An 18,545-nucleotide genomic window follows, 5' to 3' on the forward strand; every position below is an offset into this window, starting at 1 on the left:
TCGTAGTTTCCGCCATGTGACATTGGTGGTGCAAAAAATACACAGTTCCCCTTTAAGATAAAAAAAAACAACTTATTTTTATTATTTGAATAAAAAAAACAAATGTATATACAAGAAGAAACTGGAAAGGAACTAGTAAAATGTAACAAAAAAATAAGCAATGTTTAAAGTAGTGATGTTTTCAGCTCTTTCTCTCTCTCTGGATGATCTCGAGATCTTGGCAGTGCTGGTACAGTGGCTCTGAAGGCTCAATCCACATGGTTTCTGGCAGTTTGTTCAGCTTTTCCAGAGGGAATTGAATGAGCGCCGTGTCATTGAACACATCCGTGAAGCGCGGTGCGCAGGGCAGAGGCGTCTCGTCACACGCACTTGTCACCTAAAACGACAGCTGAGTCAAGGCCACTTTTCTGATATTAATAGTGTCGAAAGAACAGAACGAAGACATTCAGTTGACATTTCATCAGACAATTCTCTGTTGAAACTCTTCATAAAAATGCATGGATTGTAAAGGTGTACTGTAAATAAGTCAAAGTTACATTTGAAAGGAAGCTGTAGTCTCTCTCAAACTCTCTCTGAAGCATCCTAAGAAGAAAAGTAAACAGACTTCATGAATAAGACTCGGTTGGTTAAACATACACACAATTTTGCCTTTCCAGCAGCATAAAGTAGTAAATACTGAGCTTGTAGCAGTTTCTTTTTTATATTCTATAATTGATATTATTATAGTGTTATTTAATAGTTTGATTACACTTTCATTAGTTGACTTTAGTTAACGAACTAAAAATGAACAATACTTCCTACAGTATTTATTAATCTTAGTTAATGTTAATTTCAACATTTACTAATACATTATGGAAATTAAAAGTTGAAAATGAAAGTGAAAATGAAAATGAAAAGCTGGATTTTTTTCAACAAAGATTAAGAAATACTGTCACAAATGTATTGCTCATTGTTAGTTAATACATTAACTAGTGTTATCAAATTTTCATTTAAGTTTTCATTTCGATTTATTTACCTTGACAATTAGCTGGAATAAAGTTATTTTATTTCAGTTAACATTTATTTTATATCAAGTACACATAGCATGTTTTTTATGGTTTTAGTTAATGATAATAATCCTGTCTTGTAGTTAGTGATTTATATGAGATGCAGTATGTGGACAGCCAAACGCAACACTCATAAGTGCTTGTTGAACATTTAAAGGGATATTTCACTGCTGGAAAGATGAATGTGTATTTAAATTGGGTCATTTATGTAGTAGAAATGTGAAAGTATTTTAGAAGTTGGAGCCTTCTAGACTGAGAAAAGCCAGGAAATGTATTTTTGGCTCATGTGGATGAAAGACAACAACTCCCAGAATGCACTTGCTTCACTGCCCTACGAGGCCACTCCCACGCCACGCCTACCGGTTACAGAGGGCAGTACAGGAAGAAATGATACAACTAGGCTACTAGTTGACTCGAAACTGAAAAGACAGTGTTTTATCGTGAGATCCCCCTATGGGCGGGTTGAAGACATGCGGAACGAGCTCCTCCTACTGGCTGGAGTCTCTCGCCTCTGGACAGAAGAGCCTCTGATGAGCTAAATGACGATTTTTGCATCATCTGAGTTTTTTTTTCCAGACACACAATACAGAAATCTCTCGTGTCAGGGGGACATGAGGGAGGGAAGCACGGTCATTCGAAAATACTACCGGGTTTCTACTGATACAAAGCTTAATGCTAATCGGTGAAGTATCCCTTTAATTGTAAAACCATGTGCATTAACAAGGAGCTGCTTCACCCTTTGTTTTTATAAACATTTATGCTCACACTGATGTTGGGCAAGAGCCTGGCTTGCTGGGAGCTGAAATAGTGAGGACGTGTGTATTATAAGTCTAGGCACCTACCTTTCTTGAATGCCATGAAAACGGTTGCCAATTATAATAATTTTTTGCAATGTCTGAGGCGTCCAGTTTCTCCACAGCAGGTTGTTATACAGAGCCTTCCCACAATGCATCAGGTAGAACAGGGTGGGTTGATAAACTGGCCGCTTTCCCTCCTGTTAGGAAAACGATGCTATAAACTTGAGAGCAGAACAAAATGATATTGACACTATGTGTGACGCACCTCATTTTCAGTCAGCACGGTGAAGCCGAGCTCTTTGAGAGCATCACACTCCGAGGCAGAAAACACCGGATCATACACACTGCAACTGCCCACTGGAATCTGAGAAAGCATTACAAATTTAATTGCATTAAAAATACAATGCTTAATTGGACAAATCATATCATATAAATGAAAATTGTATACCTGGAGCGTCTCTAGAAGCAGTAACAACATTGCTAGCTGGTATCGGGAAGATACACAAGAAGCAAAGTTACCCAAACCATAACACACACAGTGCTGAAGAGACGCATCTCCATTCAGATCTGAAGACCCAGAAGCATTGGAAAGAAGACGCTTGGACAGGAGATCTGGAGGTGGAGATGCGAATGTGGTAATTAGTATATTATTTTTAAATGTATGGCCCGTACTGCAGTAGTTCGACATCACCTCTCCATTCCATCCAGACGTTTTCTCCTCTCAGTTCATTCCTGTGAAGGAGAAGAACATTTCAGAGAGCTTGCAGACAATATGAATACAAACCGTTACATAATTGCATAACATAAAAAAGTACTGGTATCAGATGGTTATATGATTGATTACCAGATGTAATGGACTTTCCTATTTACATGGAACTCCAAGGTATTTAAAAGAATACCATGGTGTTATAATGGTAACATATCTAACAGTGCTAGGATTTGACATGGCAGATAAACTCTCACATGGCGTTTGTCATCTTCTGTTTGTCCAGTTTGCAGTCAGACACCTGGTGTGAGTCTAGTTTTGGGTTTGAAGGATGTTGTCCTCTTCTAGCAGCTCCTTTACGACGCCCTGCTACCTGCCACTCATCATTATTACAAGCCATTACAGCTAAAACCTCTTTACCCAGAATAAGACAATGTACGGTCAGACAGCACGAAATACGTGATTAAACTAAGTGAGGATCAGTCGGCTTCCATATGAACACATTTTGTATTTGAATAGTGTAAACGACTCTCTTATAAACTTATAGCAGCTGAGATGTTCATATGTACATCCAGACAACCAAGTGAGTGTTTTGTGTTACGATTTAATCGTTCCGGTCGGCCGTTGTTCTCAATATATACAGTTCCTACGCTTTATACAACACATTTTTAAAATGGCACAAATTGTTAAGACGCTAATAAGTATATATTTTTTTCTAATCAAGAAGTACATGTGTGTATGATCTGTGGTATGTTGTTTTATTCGTGTGAATCTTTATGCACACGTCCACTACTTTCCGTTCTATACAGTATTGATGTTCTATTTTTTTTTTTTTTACTTGTGGAAAGGTTAGTATTTATTCCCTGTTGAACAGTTTCAGGTATATTATATAATATTATATTATTATACTCAATAAAATCCTAAATAAACTTGAGATAAGTAGCGCGCGCGTGTTTGTCGGACACTAGATGGCGCGCGCTCGATTCTTTCCCGCTCGCAAGCACTGAGGAAATCTGAGGGAAAACTCTTTACAGTTTTTATTCTCTAAATTCTCAATGTTTCCTGTCAGAATTTTTGCTTTATATGAATAATGAGAAAATAGGTAGGTTCGCGTCTAATCTTCTTGCGGCAAATAAGTTATTGAACGAAGGAAAATAAAATGAAGTGTATCATTGAAGGCAATGGGATTAAAGGTATGACACATTTTTACTCGATATTATCTACAATCTCCGCGTTTCATTTGTTTATAAATAACTTACCCATGTTTAACGTTACTGGTTTTAGTATTTGGAAAAGCAGTTCATGCTCTGTCAAGAATTGGTGAAGAAATATGGTTGGATCCACTGGAGGAAGGGGTAGGCTCACACACACACACACACACACACACACACACACACACACACACATACATTAGACATCAGACACTAGATTTTAAGACACAATCTTTTAGTGTGTAAACTTATTGGTAACACTTAACAACAAGGTTCCAGTTGTTGGCATTAATTGACATTAACTAACAATGAAAATACTTCTAATACATTTAGTAATCTTAATGTTAATTTAAACATTTACTAATCTATCTGTTAATAATATTTAATGGACCACCTGAGCTAACATGACCAACAATGATCAGTTGTATTTTAATAACTCATTTTAACAACATTAATAAATACTGTGTAACAAATGCATTTCTCTTTGTTAGTTAATGCTAGTTAATGCATTAACTGATGATAACTGCTGGGACCTTATTTTAAAAGTGTTACTAACTTATTTATTTTGTCTGTCATTTCTAATTCTCCCTCTTTCTGTCTCTCTCTCTCATCTCATCTATAGTTGGCTGTAAGGACAGTCAACTCGTCTCAATCGGCTTATGCCTGTTTCTACTTCACTCCCCTGTTCTTCCAGAAGTATATTCCAGATCCAGACACCCAGAAAGACTGTGATGCTGTAAAATGTAAACTAAACATAAAGGTACTAAACACTCAAAACCATAGGTTTCATTTAAGTCTTGAAGGTTTGGTCAATGTTATTATTACTGAACATCTTTTGGATTCTGTTAAATGCAAAAAACAAAACAACATAATAGTCTTTTTAACATATGATTACATGGAATGTTATTTAATAACATGTCTTAAAATAAAGCATTATTATAACCTGTGATATAAATACCCAGTGCCGTAACTCATATCCATCTGTATTATTCATGCACAGTATTTACTGGTTATTGTATGCTTTTAACAAATCATTTTCAGTGCGTTCTTCCCCTGTTCCGCTGTGTTGCGTGGAGAGAGCGAAGTGTGGATAGATGTGAGATAACCATCAATATCCCAGACAGCAGAGTGATATTTCAGTTTCACTGCAGACACGGTGGGTTCATTTGCATGTGAAATATGTATTGAAGCTGGTAATGCATTGACAGAGGGATGAACAGATTGATGTTGGCGGTTGTAGTCACAGGGTGTCAGCACACTTCAACTGGACTCTCTTCTGTGATGATGAGATGCTAGAAATCATTTCCATATTGCATAACTCATCACAACTTATCACATTTGTTCTAATCAAGATGTTGGCACTTGCATGTGTGTTTTAGGAATAACCAAGACTCATAATTTGGGGTATCAGGAAAGTGAAGCTTTGCAGGCCGTGTTCCCAGCTCACCTCTGTCCAAATGTCCTGAAGGCCCATTCCAAGTAAACACACACACACACACACACACACACACACACACACACACACACACACACACACACACACACACACACACACACACACTTTCTTGTACATCTATCTTTATGAGGACATTCATTGACACAATGCAGTCTCTAGCCGCTTACCCTAACCTTACCCATCACAACTAAGTGCCTGACCCGAACCCTAACCCTAAACCGACCCTTAACCTCATTATAACCTTATCCCTAAAACCAAGTCTTGACCCTCAAACAGGCCTTTAAAGGCTCTCAGAAAGTGAGGACCGGCCAAAATGTCTAGGGCTGTAATCAACCAAAGAAAATCTTGGTCGACTGAAGTCCTGAAATTTTCGACTAAAAATCGACTAAAAATTACGTTAGGAAAAAACCCTGTTAAATCAATTAGCTGCGCGCTGTGCGCAGTACTTGGTAGCCTTGTTGTCCGCCTAAATGAATTATAAATAAACATAAAAAACTAGTAGGCTATTTGCATTATATTAAATCGTTTTTGACCTAATTATTTTGCACTGAAATGAGTCTGACACACGAGTCTGTCGGCTCTGACAGCGTTGCATCACGTGCACCTGCGCAATATCATAGCCTATGATTTCCGAAAATAGTACTATGTTGTCAACTAGTGATATCATCACAAGAACTTTTGAGGAATATGCAACATAATTTAGACAATTGTTTTTGTCATATGTATTATAATAACTGACGGACACTATCATTTCAGCCGCTCTGTGCAGCCGCTCTGTGCAGCTCAGCTTCGCGGCTGAGACACGAATAGACTATTAACTTTTAAAAAAATGCTGCCACACTGCAGATGTCTTTGTTGACATGGTAGAAGAGGACTGACAATCTGTCTCTCTTCTCCAGTGGGTTGGGCTAATCCAAAAGAAGTGAAAACAAGGGGGGTGTTCCGAAGACAGACTGTTACCTGTGAAACAGGGGTGCTCTGAAAACACCCCCATTAGCAATTAGTGCTTTCCACCTGATGAAATGACCGCGGCAAAACTGATGAAATGAACGCGGCAAAAAATCGACCAATCAGAATTTTGGTCGAGCCAGAACGTATCAACCAAATAATCGACTAATCGACTGGGAGATTACAGCCCTAAAAATGTCCTCACTTTACTCTCTTTGTCCTCACTCCAATGGTCTAAAAGTCAAACTGATCCTCACAAAGATAGTTGTATAAATACACACACACACACACACACACACAATTCACCATTATTTTTTTCCAGCTTCATTAGTAACATTTTACAGTAAAGTTCTATTTGTAAACATTAGTTAACTACATTAGTTTACATGACCTACTACTAAAATCAAAAGTTGCATCTGTTAGTATTATTTAATGCACCTGAGCTAACATGAACGTACACTCACTAACGTTAGCAATACTGTAACAAATGTATTGCTCACTGTTAGTTAATGTTAGCTAATGCTTTAACAAGCACATTGGGACATAAGCTGACTTCAAACCGTTTTTGTTCCCGTGTCAGACTTTTAGGCGACATTGTGGTGCATTTCCCAATTTCACAAGAAGAGGTCACTCTTTCCATCTCCTCTTATAAAGTAGCATTGAAGACCTTTTATGAGGAAGAAAATGGTAAGGCTGTGTTTTTAATAGTATACTACCATTCTTGCAGTATATAGCATTAACATTCATTTAAAATTTATAAGTATTAAAATATTTTTACATCAAATGAAATTAGCCATTTAATGGATGACACTCACTAAAGTAAATGTGCAGTGTGTTTTTCATTGCTTCACTTACTATCTAAATAGTCGGCGGTATTCAGTTAGCTAGTATTACATTTATATTTGCTGGAGTGGAAATTAATTTACATAAATTCAGAACTGCGTGCAACCTAGATGTATTTAGACTTAATGTATACTAGAGCTCCTGTATACTCAGATGTTTAAACATTGTGTTCCTGCATTAATTAGATCTTGTTTGTTTGATATCAGGTTGTATTAACGGCATGAACACCGAGCTGATGCTGCACCCAGATGAGTTCGACTATTTCCAGGTTGGAGAGGATTCAGCCGTGACCTTTTGCCTAAAGGAACTGAGGGTGAGCGTCCAGTACAACATGTTTTACCACTTAAATACGCAGGATATGTGAAGAGGTGAGGTGTTAGTGTCCACATGCCAGAATGTTTTATATGATGTGTGATCTGATCAGTGCATGAGGATCTTTCCGTATTTATTGCCGCTTATTTCTGTCCTGCAATGTAGTCGCTGTGTGATCATATTCACTCAGGCGAGTTCACAGAAAGTGTGTCATGCATGGGAACTGAACGGACTCCAATGTACTTTTAAAGGGGAGCTATTATGACCTTTTTTCAAAGTCTTGATTTTGTTTTTGGGGTGAATATTTTTTTAATGTGAATATTTTCACATATTTTACATTGTTACAACTCCTCTGTCAGTAACGCTCTGTTAAGTTAATGTTTCTATGAAGCTCCTCCTTCCGAAAAGCTCAATGTGCTCTGATTGGTCGGCTGGATCAGTGTGTTGTGATTGGTCAACCACTTCGAGTGTGTTTCTGAAATGTCCCGCCCCTTACCATAATGCCGAGTTTCAACACACTACTTAAGCCCCGTTCACACTACAAGCGACAAAGCGACGCGATACCATTCATTTCAATGGGGAGCGGGCGATTTCCGGCGACACACGCGACAGCGACCGTTGGCGACCGGATGGGGCGTGTCCAGCGACGTGACAAAGTTGAGATCTGTTCAACTTTATGCAAATGAATAGCGACTTTCGGGAGCGACAACCAATAGGAGTGAAGTCAGTGGAGCACACGTGATCCGTCACTCTTCAGTGCCGCGTCCGACCGAGGCAAGATGAATGAGAAGTTTATTTTAGCAGTCAGAAACTGTCCAATAATGTATGATATGTCTCCGCGTACATACAGTGGTACTCGCCGTGCTGACTCAGAAAGACCAGTATTTGCCCATTTGCTGCAGTTAAATAGCCGCGATAGCACAGGGCACTCGCTGTTTCTCATTCATCTTTAATATTATGCATTTTATGTACTGATTCCATTTATATTTAGACTTTTCCTTCCAAAATGTTAGCTTGTAGAGGCAAGAAAACAGATTTGTTGTCTACAACATGGAGTAACATCCGGGAATGTCAGTCACAAACATTACTAGGCAACCAGTAGTGGGAACGCCCACTAACGACCTCACCGCCAGCCACTGGCGACATGCAGCGACAAAGTCGCTTGTAGTGTGAACGGCGCTTAACGCAACTCAATCAAGCCCCGCCCCTTTATTTTGTGTGAGGAATATTGTGACATTTTCGTTCCCTGGAGAAAACCCAAGACTACAATGGAGCTGTTTCAGGGAGTTCAGTTATTATAGAGAATAACTCACTTTGGAGTGACTTTGTAACGTTGCAGAGCTTTTTCGTGCACAAACAGCAACATTACACACCAAAGAAAGTTGAACATGTAAAAAAAAAAGATGCATAATAAGGCCCCCTTTACTTGCATCCAGGTGTACTATTTTATTTATTTTGTGGTAATCTGCATTACAGTTTTTTCCAATTGCTAACACACAATTTTGCAAACTAGGCTGGTTTTATCAAAATACTTAAAGGGATACTTCACCTCTGGAAAGATGAATGTGTATTTAAAATGGGTCATTTATGTAGAAGAAATGTGAAATTATTTTAGAATTTGGAGCTTTTTAGACTGAGAAAAGCCAGAAAATTTATTTTTGGCTTATGTGGATGAAAGACAACAACTCCCAGAATGCACGTGCTTCGCTGCTCTATGAGGCCACTCCCAAGCCACGCCTACCGGTAAGAGCGCGCAGTTAAACAACAAGACTAGGCTACTAGTGAGTCTCCGTGACGAGTCTGCCCGGAATTTCGAGATCGCCTAAAATGTCCGGGATTCGGCTTTTGTGTTCTACAGACGCCATTCATTATGTTTACTGTGGCGAGCAGGACGAGACTGAGGGCCGTGGGAGAACGGCACAAGGCCGGTGGCGGGATTACTGAGACGCACCGGTCTCGTATCTCTCACGGAGGAGCGGGAATTTTCTTGGCAATGTTAAAACGCACATCAACCGATCACTTGTTTAGCATTCATGTAAACACTACATTCAGATTCACCAATCTGAATGAATTCAGTTAGATTGAAACAAAAGGTGTGCATGTAAACAATGAATGGCGACCGCAGAAAGCAAAAGCCGAATCCCGGACATTTTGGACGATCTCGACAGCCGGACATGTCCGGGAAAAAGAGGATGGTAATCCCTACTACTCAGAGCAAGGATGGTAATCCCTTTCTCCACAGAGCAAGAGCCTGCTAGCTTAGCTTCCAAAAAAAGATGGCTGACACTATGTGTACATTCTGTGAGTGAGATCCCACCCTCTATGGGCGGGTTGAGAACATGCGGGACAGCTCCTACTACTGGCTGTAGTCTTTAGCCTCTGGACAAAAAATCCTCAGATGACGCAAAATGACGATTTTTGCGTCATCGGAGGATTTTTTTCAGACAAAAGGTACATAAATCTCTCGTCTCAGTGGGATATGAGGGTGGAAAGCACGGTAATTCGAAAATACTACAGGTTTTCTACTAATACAAAGCTTAATGCTAAATCCTGAAGTATCCCTTTAACACAATTCACAAAACCACACACCCAAACTGCAAAATAATATATCCTGCAAAATGAAGCACTGCAACCAAAACTACATATAGCATTATCAAAATCAAAATTTTGCACGAAATGGCGCACACTTCATTCATATTACCAGATTTCTGTCTAACCAACTACACACTGTTGGGCATAATGAAAAGCACTCTCATCTTTAGTACGCTTTGCCATAATACTAAAATAGTTCAAAGTGTAGAAAATTCTTCAGATTGTGCACATGCACAGAAATATTTGCAGACACACACACACATGCTGTTGAAACTGTTTTTATTTTTTATATCAAACAAGTCAGTGCAACATGTATTTACATTGGACTGAACAAAAAATATGCTCACAAAAAAACCCCAGTAAACTGAAAAAGATTTGTCAGTGTTATCAATGACCCATTGAGGTGTTTGGTCAGGTGACACATGTATCGGCCAATCAGCTCATGTAGTGTCATTTTGAATGGCAGTGTTCTGAAATGGCAAGCATGTGACTATATGTCAGATTGCTGTGTCTAATGCAGAGAACCGTGTTCAGCGCATTTAAAAGGTGCCATTTTGAATTGCAAAATGTGTGCAAAGCAGAAAATGTGTTTAGACTTTTGGAGACTTGAGAAGAGGTTTTGCTCTCTGTGTGTCAGTTTAGATAATTGTGCTGTGCATGTCATTTTAGTGTGTCAGCAATTGGAAAAAACTGTATCAGCAATATTACTTTTCTCAAAAAAAATAAAAATAAAATTAGTTGGATTACACACAAAAAAACAAACAAAAAAAACATGAAACTACAATCATGCTCGATGATCACTTACGTGATTTTGGAATGGTAATGTATCCAAGATAAGCTATAAACACAAGTTAATTTTGTATTCTCTAGCTCAACCTTTGACCCTGATATCCAGGGAGATCTCGTGGCACTGGATTATGCCCTGATAGTACCGACCCCTTTCACGTACGCGCTTTGGCTGTGTGTCAGTGGCGTAACTTCTTGGCAGGCCACAGTGTATTTGTGTCAGTCATTGATGCAGTGGGACAGATGCTTGGATTCGAACCAGATAACCTGTCACAAAGAGTTACAGCATTGGACAGCACACTGTGGTCTGGACACACATGACTGACCTTCTCCTCATGCAGTCTTATACGGGGTCAGTTCGGATCAGTGTGTTCGGATCAGTGTGTTCCTTGTGTATAAAACGCTGTACAAATCTGTTTTGGCAGGTCTTAATTCTTCAGTATTGTGCATATATATATATGTGTGTGTGTGTATGTGTATATATATAAAATGAAAATAATGATTTATTAAATTGCTTTTAGGGGCTGCTGTCCTTTGCTGAGTCTTATGGTCTACCAATATCTTGTCAGTTTGGTATTGCTGGACAGTAAGTCTTTTGTTTTCAATACCAAACCCACATATATTTAGCATAAAGTCATATTTTTAGCTACTAACCAACTATAGCTGTTAGTTGAATGATTCTGCACTCTTTCAGGCCTGTATCGTTCTCTGTAAAAGACATGACGCTGGAGGCCCATGTTGTGTTGTCCACCTTAACGGATCCAAACCTCGAAAGTCCATCTCAACCTGCACCTGGGTATTTCATTTTAACCCCTCATATTCACATGCATGTACTGTACAGTTCACAACAGACTTTGTATTTTCATGATGGACTGATGTTCTTAAGGCGAGACACGACAGGTGAATAGGGTAACATTTTTAACTAGCAGATATCACCATGAAACTTTCCCAGTTGATTACCTACATTAAGATGAGAAAAAAAATTATTACAAGTTTTCTGTCATTTAATGTTTAAATATGCAAATTTGGCAATATCTAATTAAATATGCGCTAATTTGCATATGTTTAAAAAAACGAAAGATCTTGGATAAAGCCAGGTTAAAAATTATTTTTTCATTGTGTTCACATATTAGATGGGAAAAAAATTACAGAGGGATTTATGGATATCTAATTTTGTTATCCTGTAAATCAGAATATACTGTCAATAGCCCTAAAAAAAATATTTTCGCCATGTTTTTTGGAATAAAATGTTATATAAATCAGGCTAGGAATAATATATTTACAAATCCCTCTGTAAATGTCTTCATAATATAAGTAGGTACAAGACTGGAAGGTTTGGTGTATATAGGTGCTACTGAAGTGGATATTTCGGACTTGGAGTATGAGAGAAAAGTCATTTTGAGAAAACGGGCCCTTTCACTTTCACGATTGGTTGCTGATAAAAAGGAAATTACCATATTTGGATCCGACAGCATTGTACAGGAGAGAGAGAGCTTTCCAGCGGTGCGCGTGATGACAGGGAGCAGACAGCGATCGCGGAGCAGCGATGTTGATTTAGAACGGCAACTTTTGTTGAATTTATGAGAAATCTACAGACGCAAACAGACAAAGTGTAGTCAAATAAAGACCTAAATGTGTATTTCGGACTTTTTTTCACCACAAGTCTGAAAGAAGACATGTTATTGAAGACAAATATCCAAAAATCTCAAAATTGACCAGTAAAAAAAAAAAAAACGATGTTTTTGCCTGCCGTGTCTCGCCTTAAAGGAACATTTCACGCATAAGTTACATTTTTTTAAATATAATTTACTTAACCTTCATGTTGTTCTAAACCTGCATGATTTAAATTCTGAAACAGAATATACATTTATTTTTAAGAAGACCCTGGCCCTCCCAAATAGACAGAATATTATAGGTGCAATGCAAATGCAAAACCACTGAGACATACAGCCTTGTCCATAAGCACCAAGACAGCAGCCGAGTTCAGTGACGGCTTTTGTTCTCTAGTTTACCTCGGCTTACATACAGTGCAATGCATAAGTGAATACACCCATGCTAAAGTTGACTAAAAAGAGGAATAAAAAATCATATTTTGGAAATTGAACTTAATGCCTTAATTTAAAAAATTAGGAAAAATCCAACCTTTAAGGACACCAATTTTCTTTGTGAATGAATAATGTATCGTAAATAAATAAATGTTCTTCCTTAAAATACATGGTGCATAAGTGAGTACACCCCTATGTTAAATTCCCATAGAGGCAGGCAGATTTTTATTTTTAAGTATTTCTTTTATTTATTTTTTAGGATACTATGCATCCTGATAAAGTTCCCTTGGCCTTTGGAATTAAAATAGCCCCACATCATCACATAGCCTTCACCATACCTAGAGATTGGCATGGGGTACTTTCCATAAGATCATCTCTCAATGCAAATCAAACTAGCTTTTAGGCTAACTGAAATAAAACCATGCCAATCTCTAATCTTTATTTACGATACGTTATTCATTCACAAAGAAAATTGGTGTCCTTAAAGGCTGGATTTTTCCTAATTTTTTAAATTAAGGCATTAAGTTCAATTTCCAAAATATGATTTTTTTATTCCTCTTTTTAGTCAACTTTAGCATGGGTGTATTCACTTATGCATTGCACTGTATATAGGGTAACGCAGAGCTAGAGCTGTGACATGCTGGCCTGTCTCTCTCTAATCTATCACTGTAACTCTTCCAGTCTGGGCAGTGATGTCACTGAATTTGCCCCGCCTCCTCGTAGAGTTTGTGCTTGTATCAAGTGTCAGTGGTTCTGTGTGTTATTCTCAAACAGAAACAAACATCTGGGTCACCTGTTGCGTGCACTACTACGTCACCGCTGACTGTTTATACAGCCAACCTGCAATAATACATGCTAGTGAAAGCTTAAATAAATAACTAGTCTTGATTTTTTTTATCTCTTGATTTTAAAAGGGCAAAGGGTTTATTTGCGTATGTTAGATGTCAACAGGGCTGTTTAGTGTAAAGACAAAGTCTACCATCCAACAACAAGGCCATTTATGTTGATTCTTGTTTGGATGAAAATGATTGTTAATTATTTGAACACAAAAAAAAATATTTATATAATAAAAATAAATATTATATAATTATAAAATAATAATAATGATATAAAAACACGTACATTTATTTAGTAGATGCTTTAATCTAATGCAATTTACAAATGAGGAGAAACTGAGAGATGAGAGATGATTTTTAAAGGAACAGTTCATCCTAGGAATAGAATATGAATTTATGAATTTCTTCCATGAACCACAAAAGGCCACTTTTTAACATATAATGGAATTGAATGAGGAAACTTTTAAGCTCAAAATAGAGAGAAAGACACTCGTACGAGTTTGGAAACAACACGAGGTTAAGTAAAAGATGGCAGAATTTTCATTTTGATTAAATAAAATAATTTTGACTAAACAGTGCCCTCATAGTGGAGTAGATAAACAGATCTTGCTGAGTAAGTTGAAACAGTTGTTGTAGTTGAACGTTTGTCACGTGAGCTTTAGTTCTGGTACAGAGACAAATCTGAACATAGTATAGCCCTGCCCCCTGGGGAGTAATTCACATATTCAGAGGCATGCATCTGTCCTTCACACACACTCCCCCACTGTCACTGTGTGATTCGTCCCCTTCTCTCTGTTGCCTCTGCTGTCCCTCACACATTCCTGCACGTGTTTCGTTACCCATAGCACTTACATCACTCAGGCTGTGCTGCAAACTCTTTACTTACAGGCACACATAAAAAAAGGTTTACAGATGTTTTCTTATACAAATTCTTGGGTTTTGCAATTCAACCAAGTTAAAGCATAACTCTCGCCAAAATGCAACCTAGGATCTTTTTGTGAATCTACCCGAGGCAAACTTTCGTTTAAAAGCATAATTAGGGTGGAAACGCCACTTTTAAGATTGATCGTATTTTCGGTTTCGGTCAAATTGTCAGTTTTCGGCATTTTGACAGTCAAAAATAGTCGATCTCCGAATGCAACGTAACAGGGAGGAGAGTAAAGATGGAAAGCTCCGAAAGCTTAGTTCCATATAAATTCACGGATAATTTGTTGTTTTGTCGTTAGTGAAAATCAATATTGACCTTGTGTTTGAAAAAGGATCCTCATATAAGAAGCAATACTAAAATTCAGAGTCAGTTCATTCGCATTCGGAGATCGACTATTTTTGACTGACAAAATGCCGGCGGACAGAAACACAGTGAGTTGTTCAAAATCTTTCTTTTTAGTAAACTCTGTGTACACAAACAATGTTCTCAATGCTGGAGTTCATGTGTAGAGCCCCTGGTGAGACTTTCGAGCAAAAGTTTCATGTTGTGTCGAGCCTTCTTAGTGTCTTAAAAATAGCGATTTTGATGCTATCATAGTCGTGCCCCGAGCACTCCCATTCAAAAGGCAATTTGACCGAAAACGAAAATACGGTCAAACTTAAAAGTGGCGTTTCCATCCTAATTATGCTTTTAAACGAAAGTTTGTCTCGGGTAGATTCACAAAAAGACCCTAGGTTGCATTTTGGCGAGAGTTAAGCTTTAACATACATCAACAAACTTCAGAGAGTCAATTTGATATGCTTTACACCACATTAACGTCATGCTCCAGAGCTGGTGGGGGCAGCAGAGAGTCTTATTCTGTTGAATTGCTTGTTTGGAAAAAAATTACAACGAACAACAAACAACGGGCATGTTTAAATGATTGAAACAGCAGCAACAAACTAAAAAGCGCTATATAAATAAATGTGACTTGACTTGACTTGTGTGTTCTAGGGATGACTGTCCTATTACAATCCCAAAGACCTCCACAGCCGAAGTCTCCACAAGTGAAGGCCCCATGGAGGCAGAGGTGTGCATTGCTGAAATCTCCACAAGTGAAGGCCCCATGGAAGCAGAAGTGAGCATTGCTGATGGGGAACGTGTGGTCTCCAGCCAGGGCAGTGAGGTGTTCAATCCAGCCCTTCACATGAGGAAGATGATTCAGCTTCATGCACCTGGAGAGATCCTGCCAAGACCCACTTTTGTGCCTGAATCGGCCTTGACTACACCAATAACACCAGCCACATTTAAGGTTAGAGTCTTCTATCAGACAAACAATAAATTGCATTGTGGCATTATCAGATTTATAGCCTAAATTCTAATTCCATATTTAGCAAAATCATCAAAACTGAGTTGGAAGTATGAAAATTATGTACTGACCAACACATTTTTTTCCTTCACAACCTGCTCCAACTCATCAATGTTTTGTATTTTATTCAATTTTTTACTTTTAGAGTTTTGTCATATGTGTCCTATTTGATGCATCAGGCTTTTATGGCTCATATAGTGAGAATATGGAGCTTTTTAGACTCAAGGAACAAAAAACACGTCAGTTTCCCAAACTGAGAAACAAAATATGAAATTTGGTGCAATTGCTGATATTTATACGGCCAAAACATAAGATGAAATCTGATGCTTGTAATGAAACTCAGTGAGATCTTTATAACAGGATAGCAGATACTTGCATATAATGCATATAAATATCAGTCATCACTCTATATCTGCCAATAATAAGTCTTAGTAAGATGATATTTAAATGCTTAGTTTTATGATCAAAGCTCTAGTTTTTTTTTTATAGGCAAAACATGCATACAGTGATGATTGAGAGATGAATGAATAAACCTTCTTCCTCAAAGGCCTGATGGATCATATTTGATACTCACATTTAAAAAAAAAATTATGTATGGATAAAGTAAGTTGCTCATCTTGAAATATTACTAACAATGTAAAAGTTATTCTTATATAAAGATTTCATAGCAAAAAAAAAAAAAAAAACACATGAACCACAAGCTGAAGGGGGACGTTTTTACAATTATTATAAAAAGTTTTTACTCGGTAAAAGAGTATAAACAATCAGATTACAGAAGGCATATAGAAGATATGCAGTTTTTACAGCAACATTTCGATCATAATTTAGAGATATAAGGTATTTGGCTTTATATTAAAATAAATTAAAATAGTAATTTTGTTTTTAGTCATTAAAGAAGTTAATGTTTTTAAAACACATTTGTCTGCAAAACTAATTTCAGGTAAAAAGCAGAAGCATTTAGATCAAACGGTTTCAGGAAGATTCAATCAGTCAAGTGTGTCCAAACCAAAAGTCATATTTTTATTTACATGTATGTAACTGAGGGACACAAAACACCAATTTCATCGAATGATCAAACTACATTTAGGTCAAAATTCCTCAGATGTTTGCATTTACAACTTGAGGGTCTCATTCTAGATGCGCTCCCTGCTCTTCGGGGCTGTGCTGAGTGATGGAGGGGACGGTAACACTGCAGATTTGCCCAGCCTGGTTTGTGGCAGTGACACAGAGGAGGACGGAGGATCAGAGGAGACACAGGTAGCACCTTCAGCTAATCTGAAGCAGAGAATGCATGGACGTTACTGCAGGATGTAGCCTACATAAACCCAGTACATTATGAAGACAAAACAGCATATTTTCTGTTTTTAAATGTTATCTTTTACAAAAAAGTTCAAAGTTTTTAATATATATATTCAAGTGGAAGGGCTTCCTCAAGGCCTTTTAATCCTCGTAACTTGTATTATTTTATTAATGTATGTAAGCTAGTTTTTGGTTCTTACATGAGCATCTTTGTAATGTACAATACATATTTTGTGTGTTCAAACTGTTCTTGGAGAGATAAAAAGGAAAACTATGTGACGACAGTAAAGTTTCAGAGAGGCCAAGAGGGGCAAAGATTCACTTTCTGTTGCTGAGGAATGTCTACCTACATAAACACACAGTTCAGAGGAGTTCGGGCACTGTGGAGAAGATAAGTGAAAACTTTTTAAAACAAACAACATTCTCAAGGACTGAAGGACTCCCATGTTCTTTGTGTCCACCAAATGAGTCAGAGGAAGATTTGACTCACTGCTTTAAAATGCTGCTTGAAAAACCATTGTTATATAAGCCCGCGGCAATTACTGGTATTGCAAACATACCTCGCCGCATTATACAGAGAAAGCCTTGTGTTTTTTGCTCAACTGTTGAATTGGAAAAAATATGTTAGGGAGAAGCTTAAACTGGTCTACTTTTTCTTTTTAAGTTGGACCGCCGGGCAAACCAGAATAACTTAATTTCGCTCCCCATGAGGAGGCATTTTGTAACTTGAGCTCCTAATGTGACTGTTCAATCGCTATAACATTAGTACGTCAGCGTCACGACTATTACTACAGGTTTTGTTGACTGCTGACAAATGCAATCTCCGAAACACTTACTGGTGATGTAACTTGTGCGGTATTTCAGACTCTCATGCAATTTACACCTAAATTGAGCACAAAATGTAGGAAAACTTGCAGTTACATTGAACTGCAAAGAAATGGAAGCCTTAAAGAGCGTCATTTAAGCCCCTTTCACACGGAGATTCCGGAAAATACACGGATAATGTGTCCCGGGATCGTTTGATTTTGCTTCATTCACACTGCCAGTGATTTTCCGGAATCTGTGAGTGCGTTCACACACATCCCCTAAAGACACGTTGACGCAAGGCCAGTCTAATCTTCCGCAACCGCTCTTTCCATTGTAGTCGCGCACCTGGTGGATTTTTTTACGCAGCGTCTTAAATAATCTAATAATCTAATAAATCTAATAATCTAATAAACTAATAATCTAGCATTTTTTTCCGGATTCGGTCGTATACTAACGTCGTATAAAGCCTTAAAGCTGAAGAGTGTCATTTTGTCTTTCATTTCTCTTCTCTTCAGGAAGACAATCTACCAGTGATTCACATGTAACTGACTTAAGTTTACTAATGATCTGCGCTTTCGATCTCGA

At 37.9% G+C, this 18,545-nt stretch overlaps 2 protein-coding genes across 2 annotated transcripts; one reads left to right on the plus strand and one right to left on the minus strand.

Annotated features, from left to right (window-relative positions):
* Nucleotides 1-57: 57 nt before the first annotated feature.
* srrd (SRR1 domain containing) lies at nt 58-3,159 on the minus strand. Its single transcript, XM_084388780.1, has 7 exons — nt 2,807-3,159; nt 2,535-2,575; nt 2,292-2,455; nt 2,109-2,207; nt 1,889-2,040; nt 537-582; nt 58-376 (listed from the first exon to the last, which is right to left on the minus strand). Exons 1-7 carry the CDS (start codon nt 2,947-2,949, stop codon nt 182-184), a joined length of 840 nt encoding a protein of 279 aa, XP_084244906.1. The 5' UTR covers nt 2,950-3,159; the 3' UTR covers nt 58-181.
* A 438-nt stretch (nt 3,160-3,597) lies between these two features.
* On the plus strand, nt 3,598-17,541 carry rad9b (RAD9 checkpoint clamp component B). The gene is made up of 12 exons (XM_084388779.1): nt 3,598-3,742; nt 3,834-3,904; nt 4,383-4,520; nt 4,802-4,916; nt 5,140-5,239; nt 6,745-6,851; nt 7,214-7,320; nt 11,219-11,283; nt 11,392-11,493; nt 15,500-15,797; nt 16,992-17,111; nt 17,439-17,541. Exons 1-12 carry the CDS (start codon nt 3,709-3,711, stop codon nt 17,439-17,441), a joined length of 1,260 nt encoding a protein of 419 aa, XP_084244905.1. The 5' UTR covers nt 3,598-3,708; the 3' UTR covers nt 17,442-17,541.
* Nucleotides 17,542-18,545: the final 1,004 nt, after the last annotated feature.

Source organism: Rutilus rutilus (assembly GCF_951802725.1).
Source record: "Rutilus rutilus genome assembly, chromosome: 19".
Classification (NCBI taxonomy): Eukaryota; Metazoa; Chordata; class Actinopteri; order Cypriniformes; family Leuciscidae; genus Rutilus; species Rutilus rutilus.

Excerpts from the sequence above, each read along its gene's own strand:
- srrd (XM_084388780.1), bottom strand. The coding sequence starts at position 2,949 with ATGGCTTGTAATAATGATGAGTGGCAGGTAGCAGGGCGTCGTAAAGGA. Across the intron at positions 583-1,888 it reads TTTCATGGCATTCAAGAAAG|GATGCTTCAGAGAGAGTTTG; the intron begins GTAGGTGCCTAG and ends TTTTCTTCTTAG. Across the intron at positions 377-536 it reads ACTACAGCTTCCTTTCAAAT|GTGACAAGTGCGTGTGACGA; the intron begins GTAACTTTGACT and ends CTGTCGTTTTAG.
- rad9b (XM_084388779.1), top strand. The coding sequence starts at position 3,709 with ATGAAGTGTATCATTGAAGGCAATGGGATTAAAG. Across the intron at positions 3,905-4,382 it reads TGGATCCACTGGAGGAAGGG|TTGGCTGTAAGGACAGTCAA; the intron begins GTAGGCTCACAC and ends TCTCATCTATAG. Across the intron at positions 11,284-11,391 it reads CAGTTTGGTATTGCTGGACA|GCCTGTATCGTTCTCTGTAA; the intron begins GTAAGTCTTTTG and ends GCACTCTTTCAG.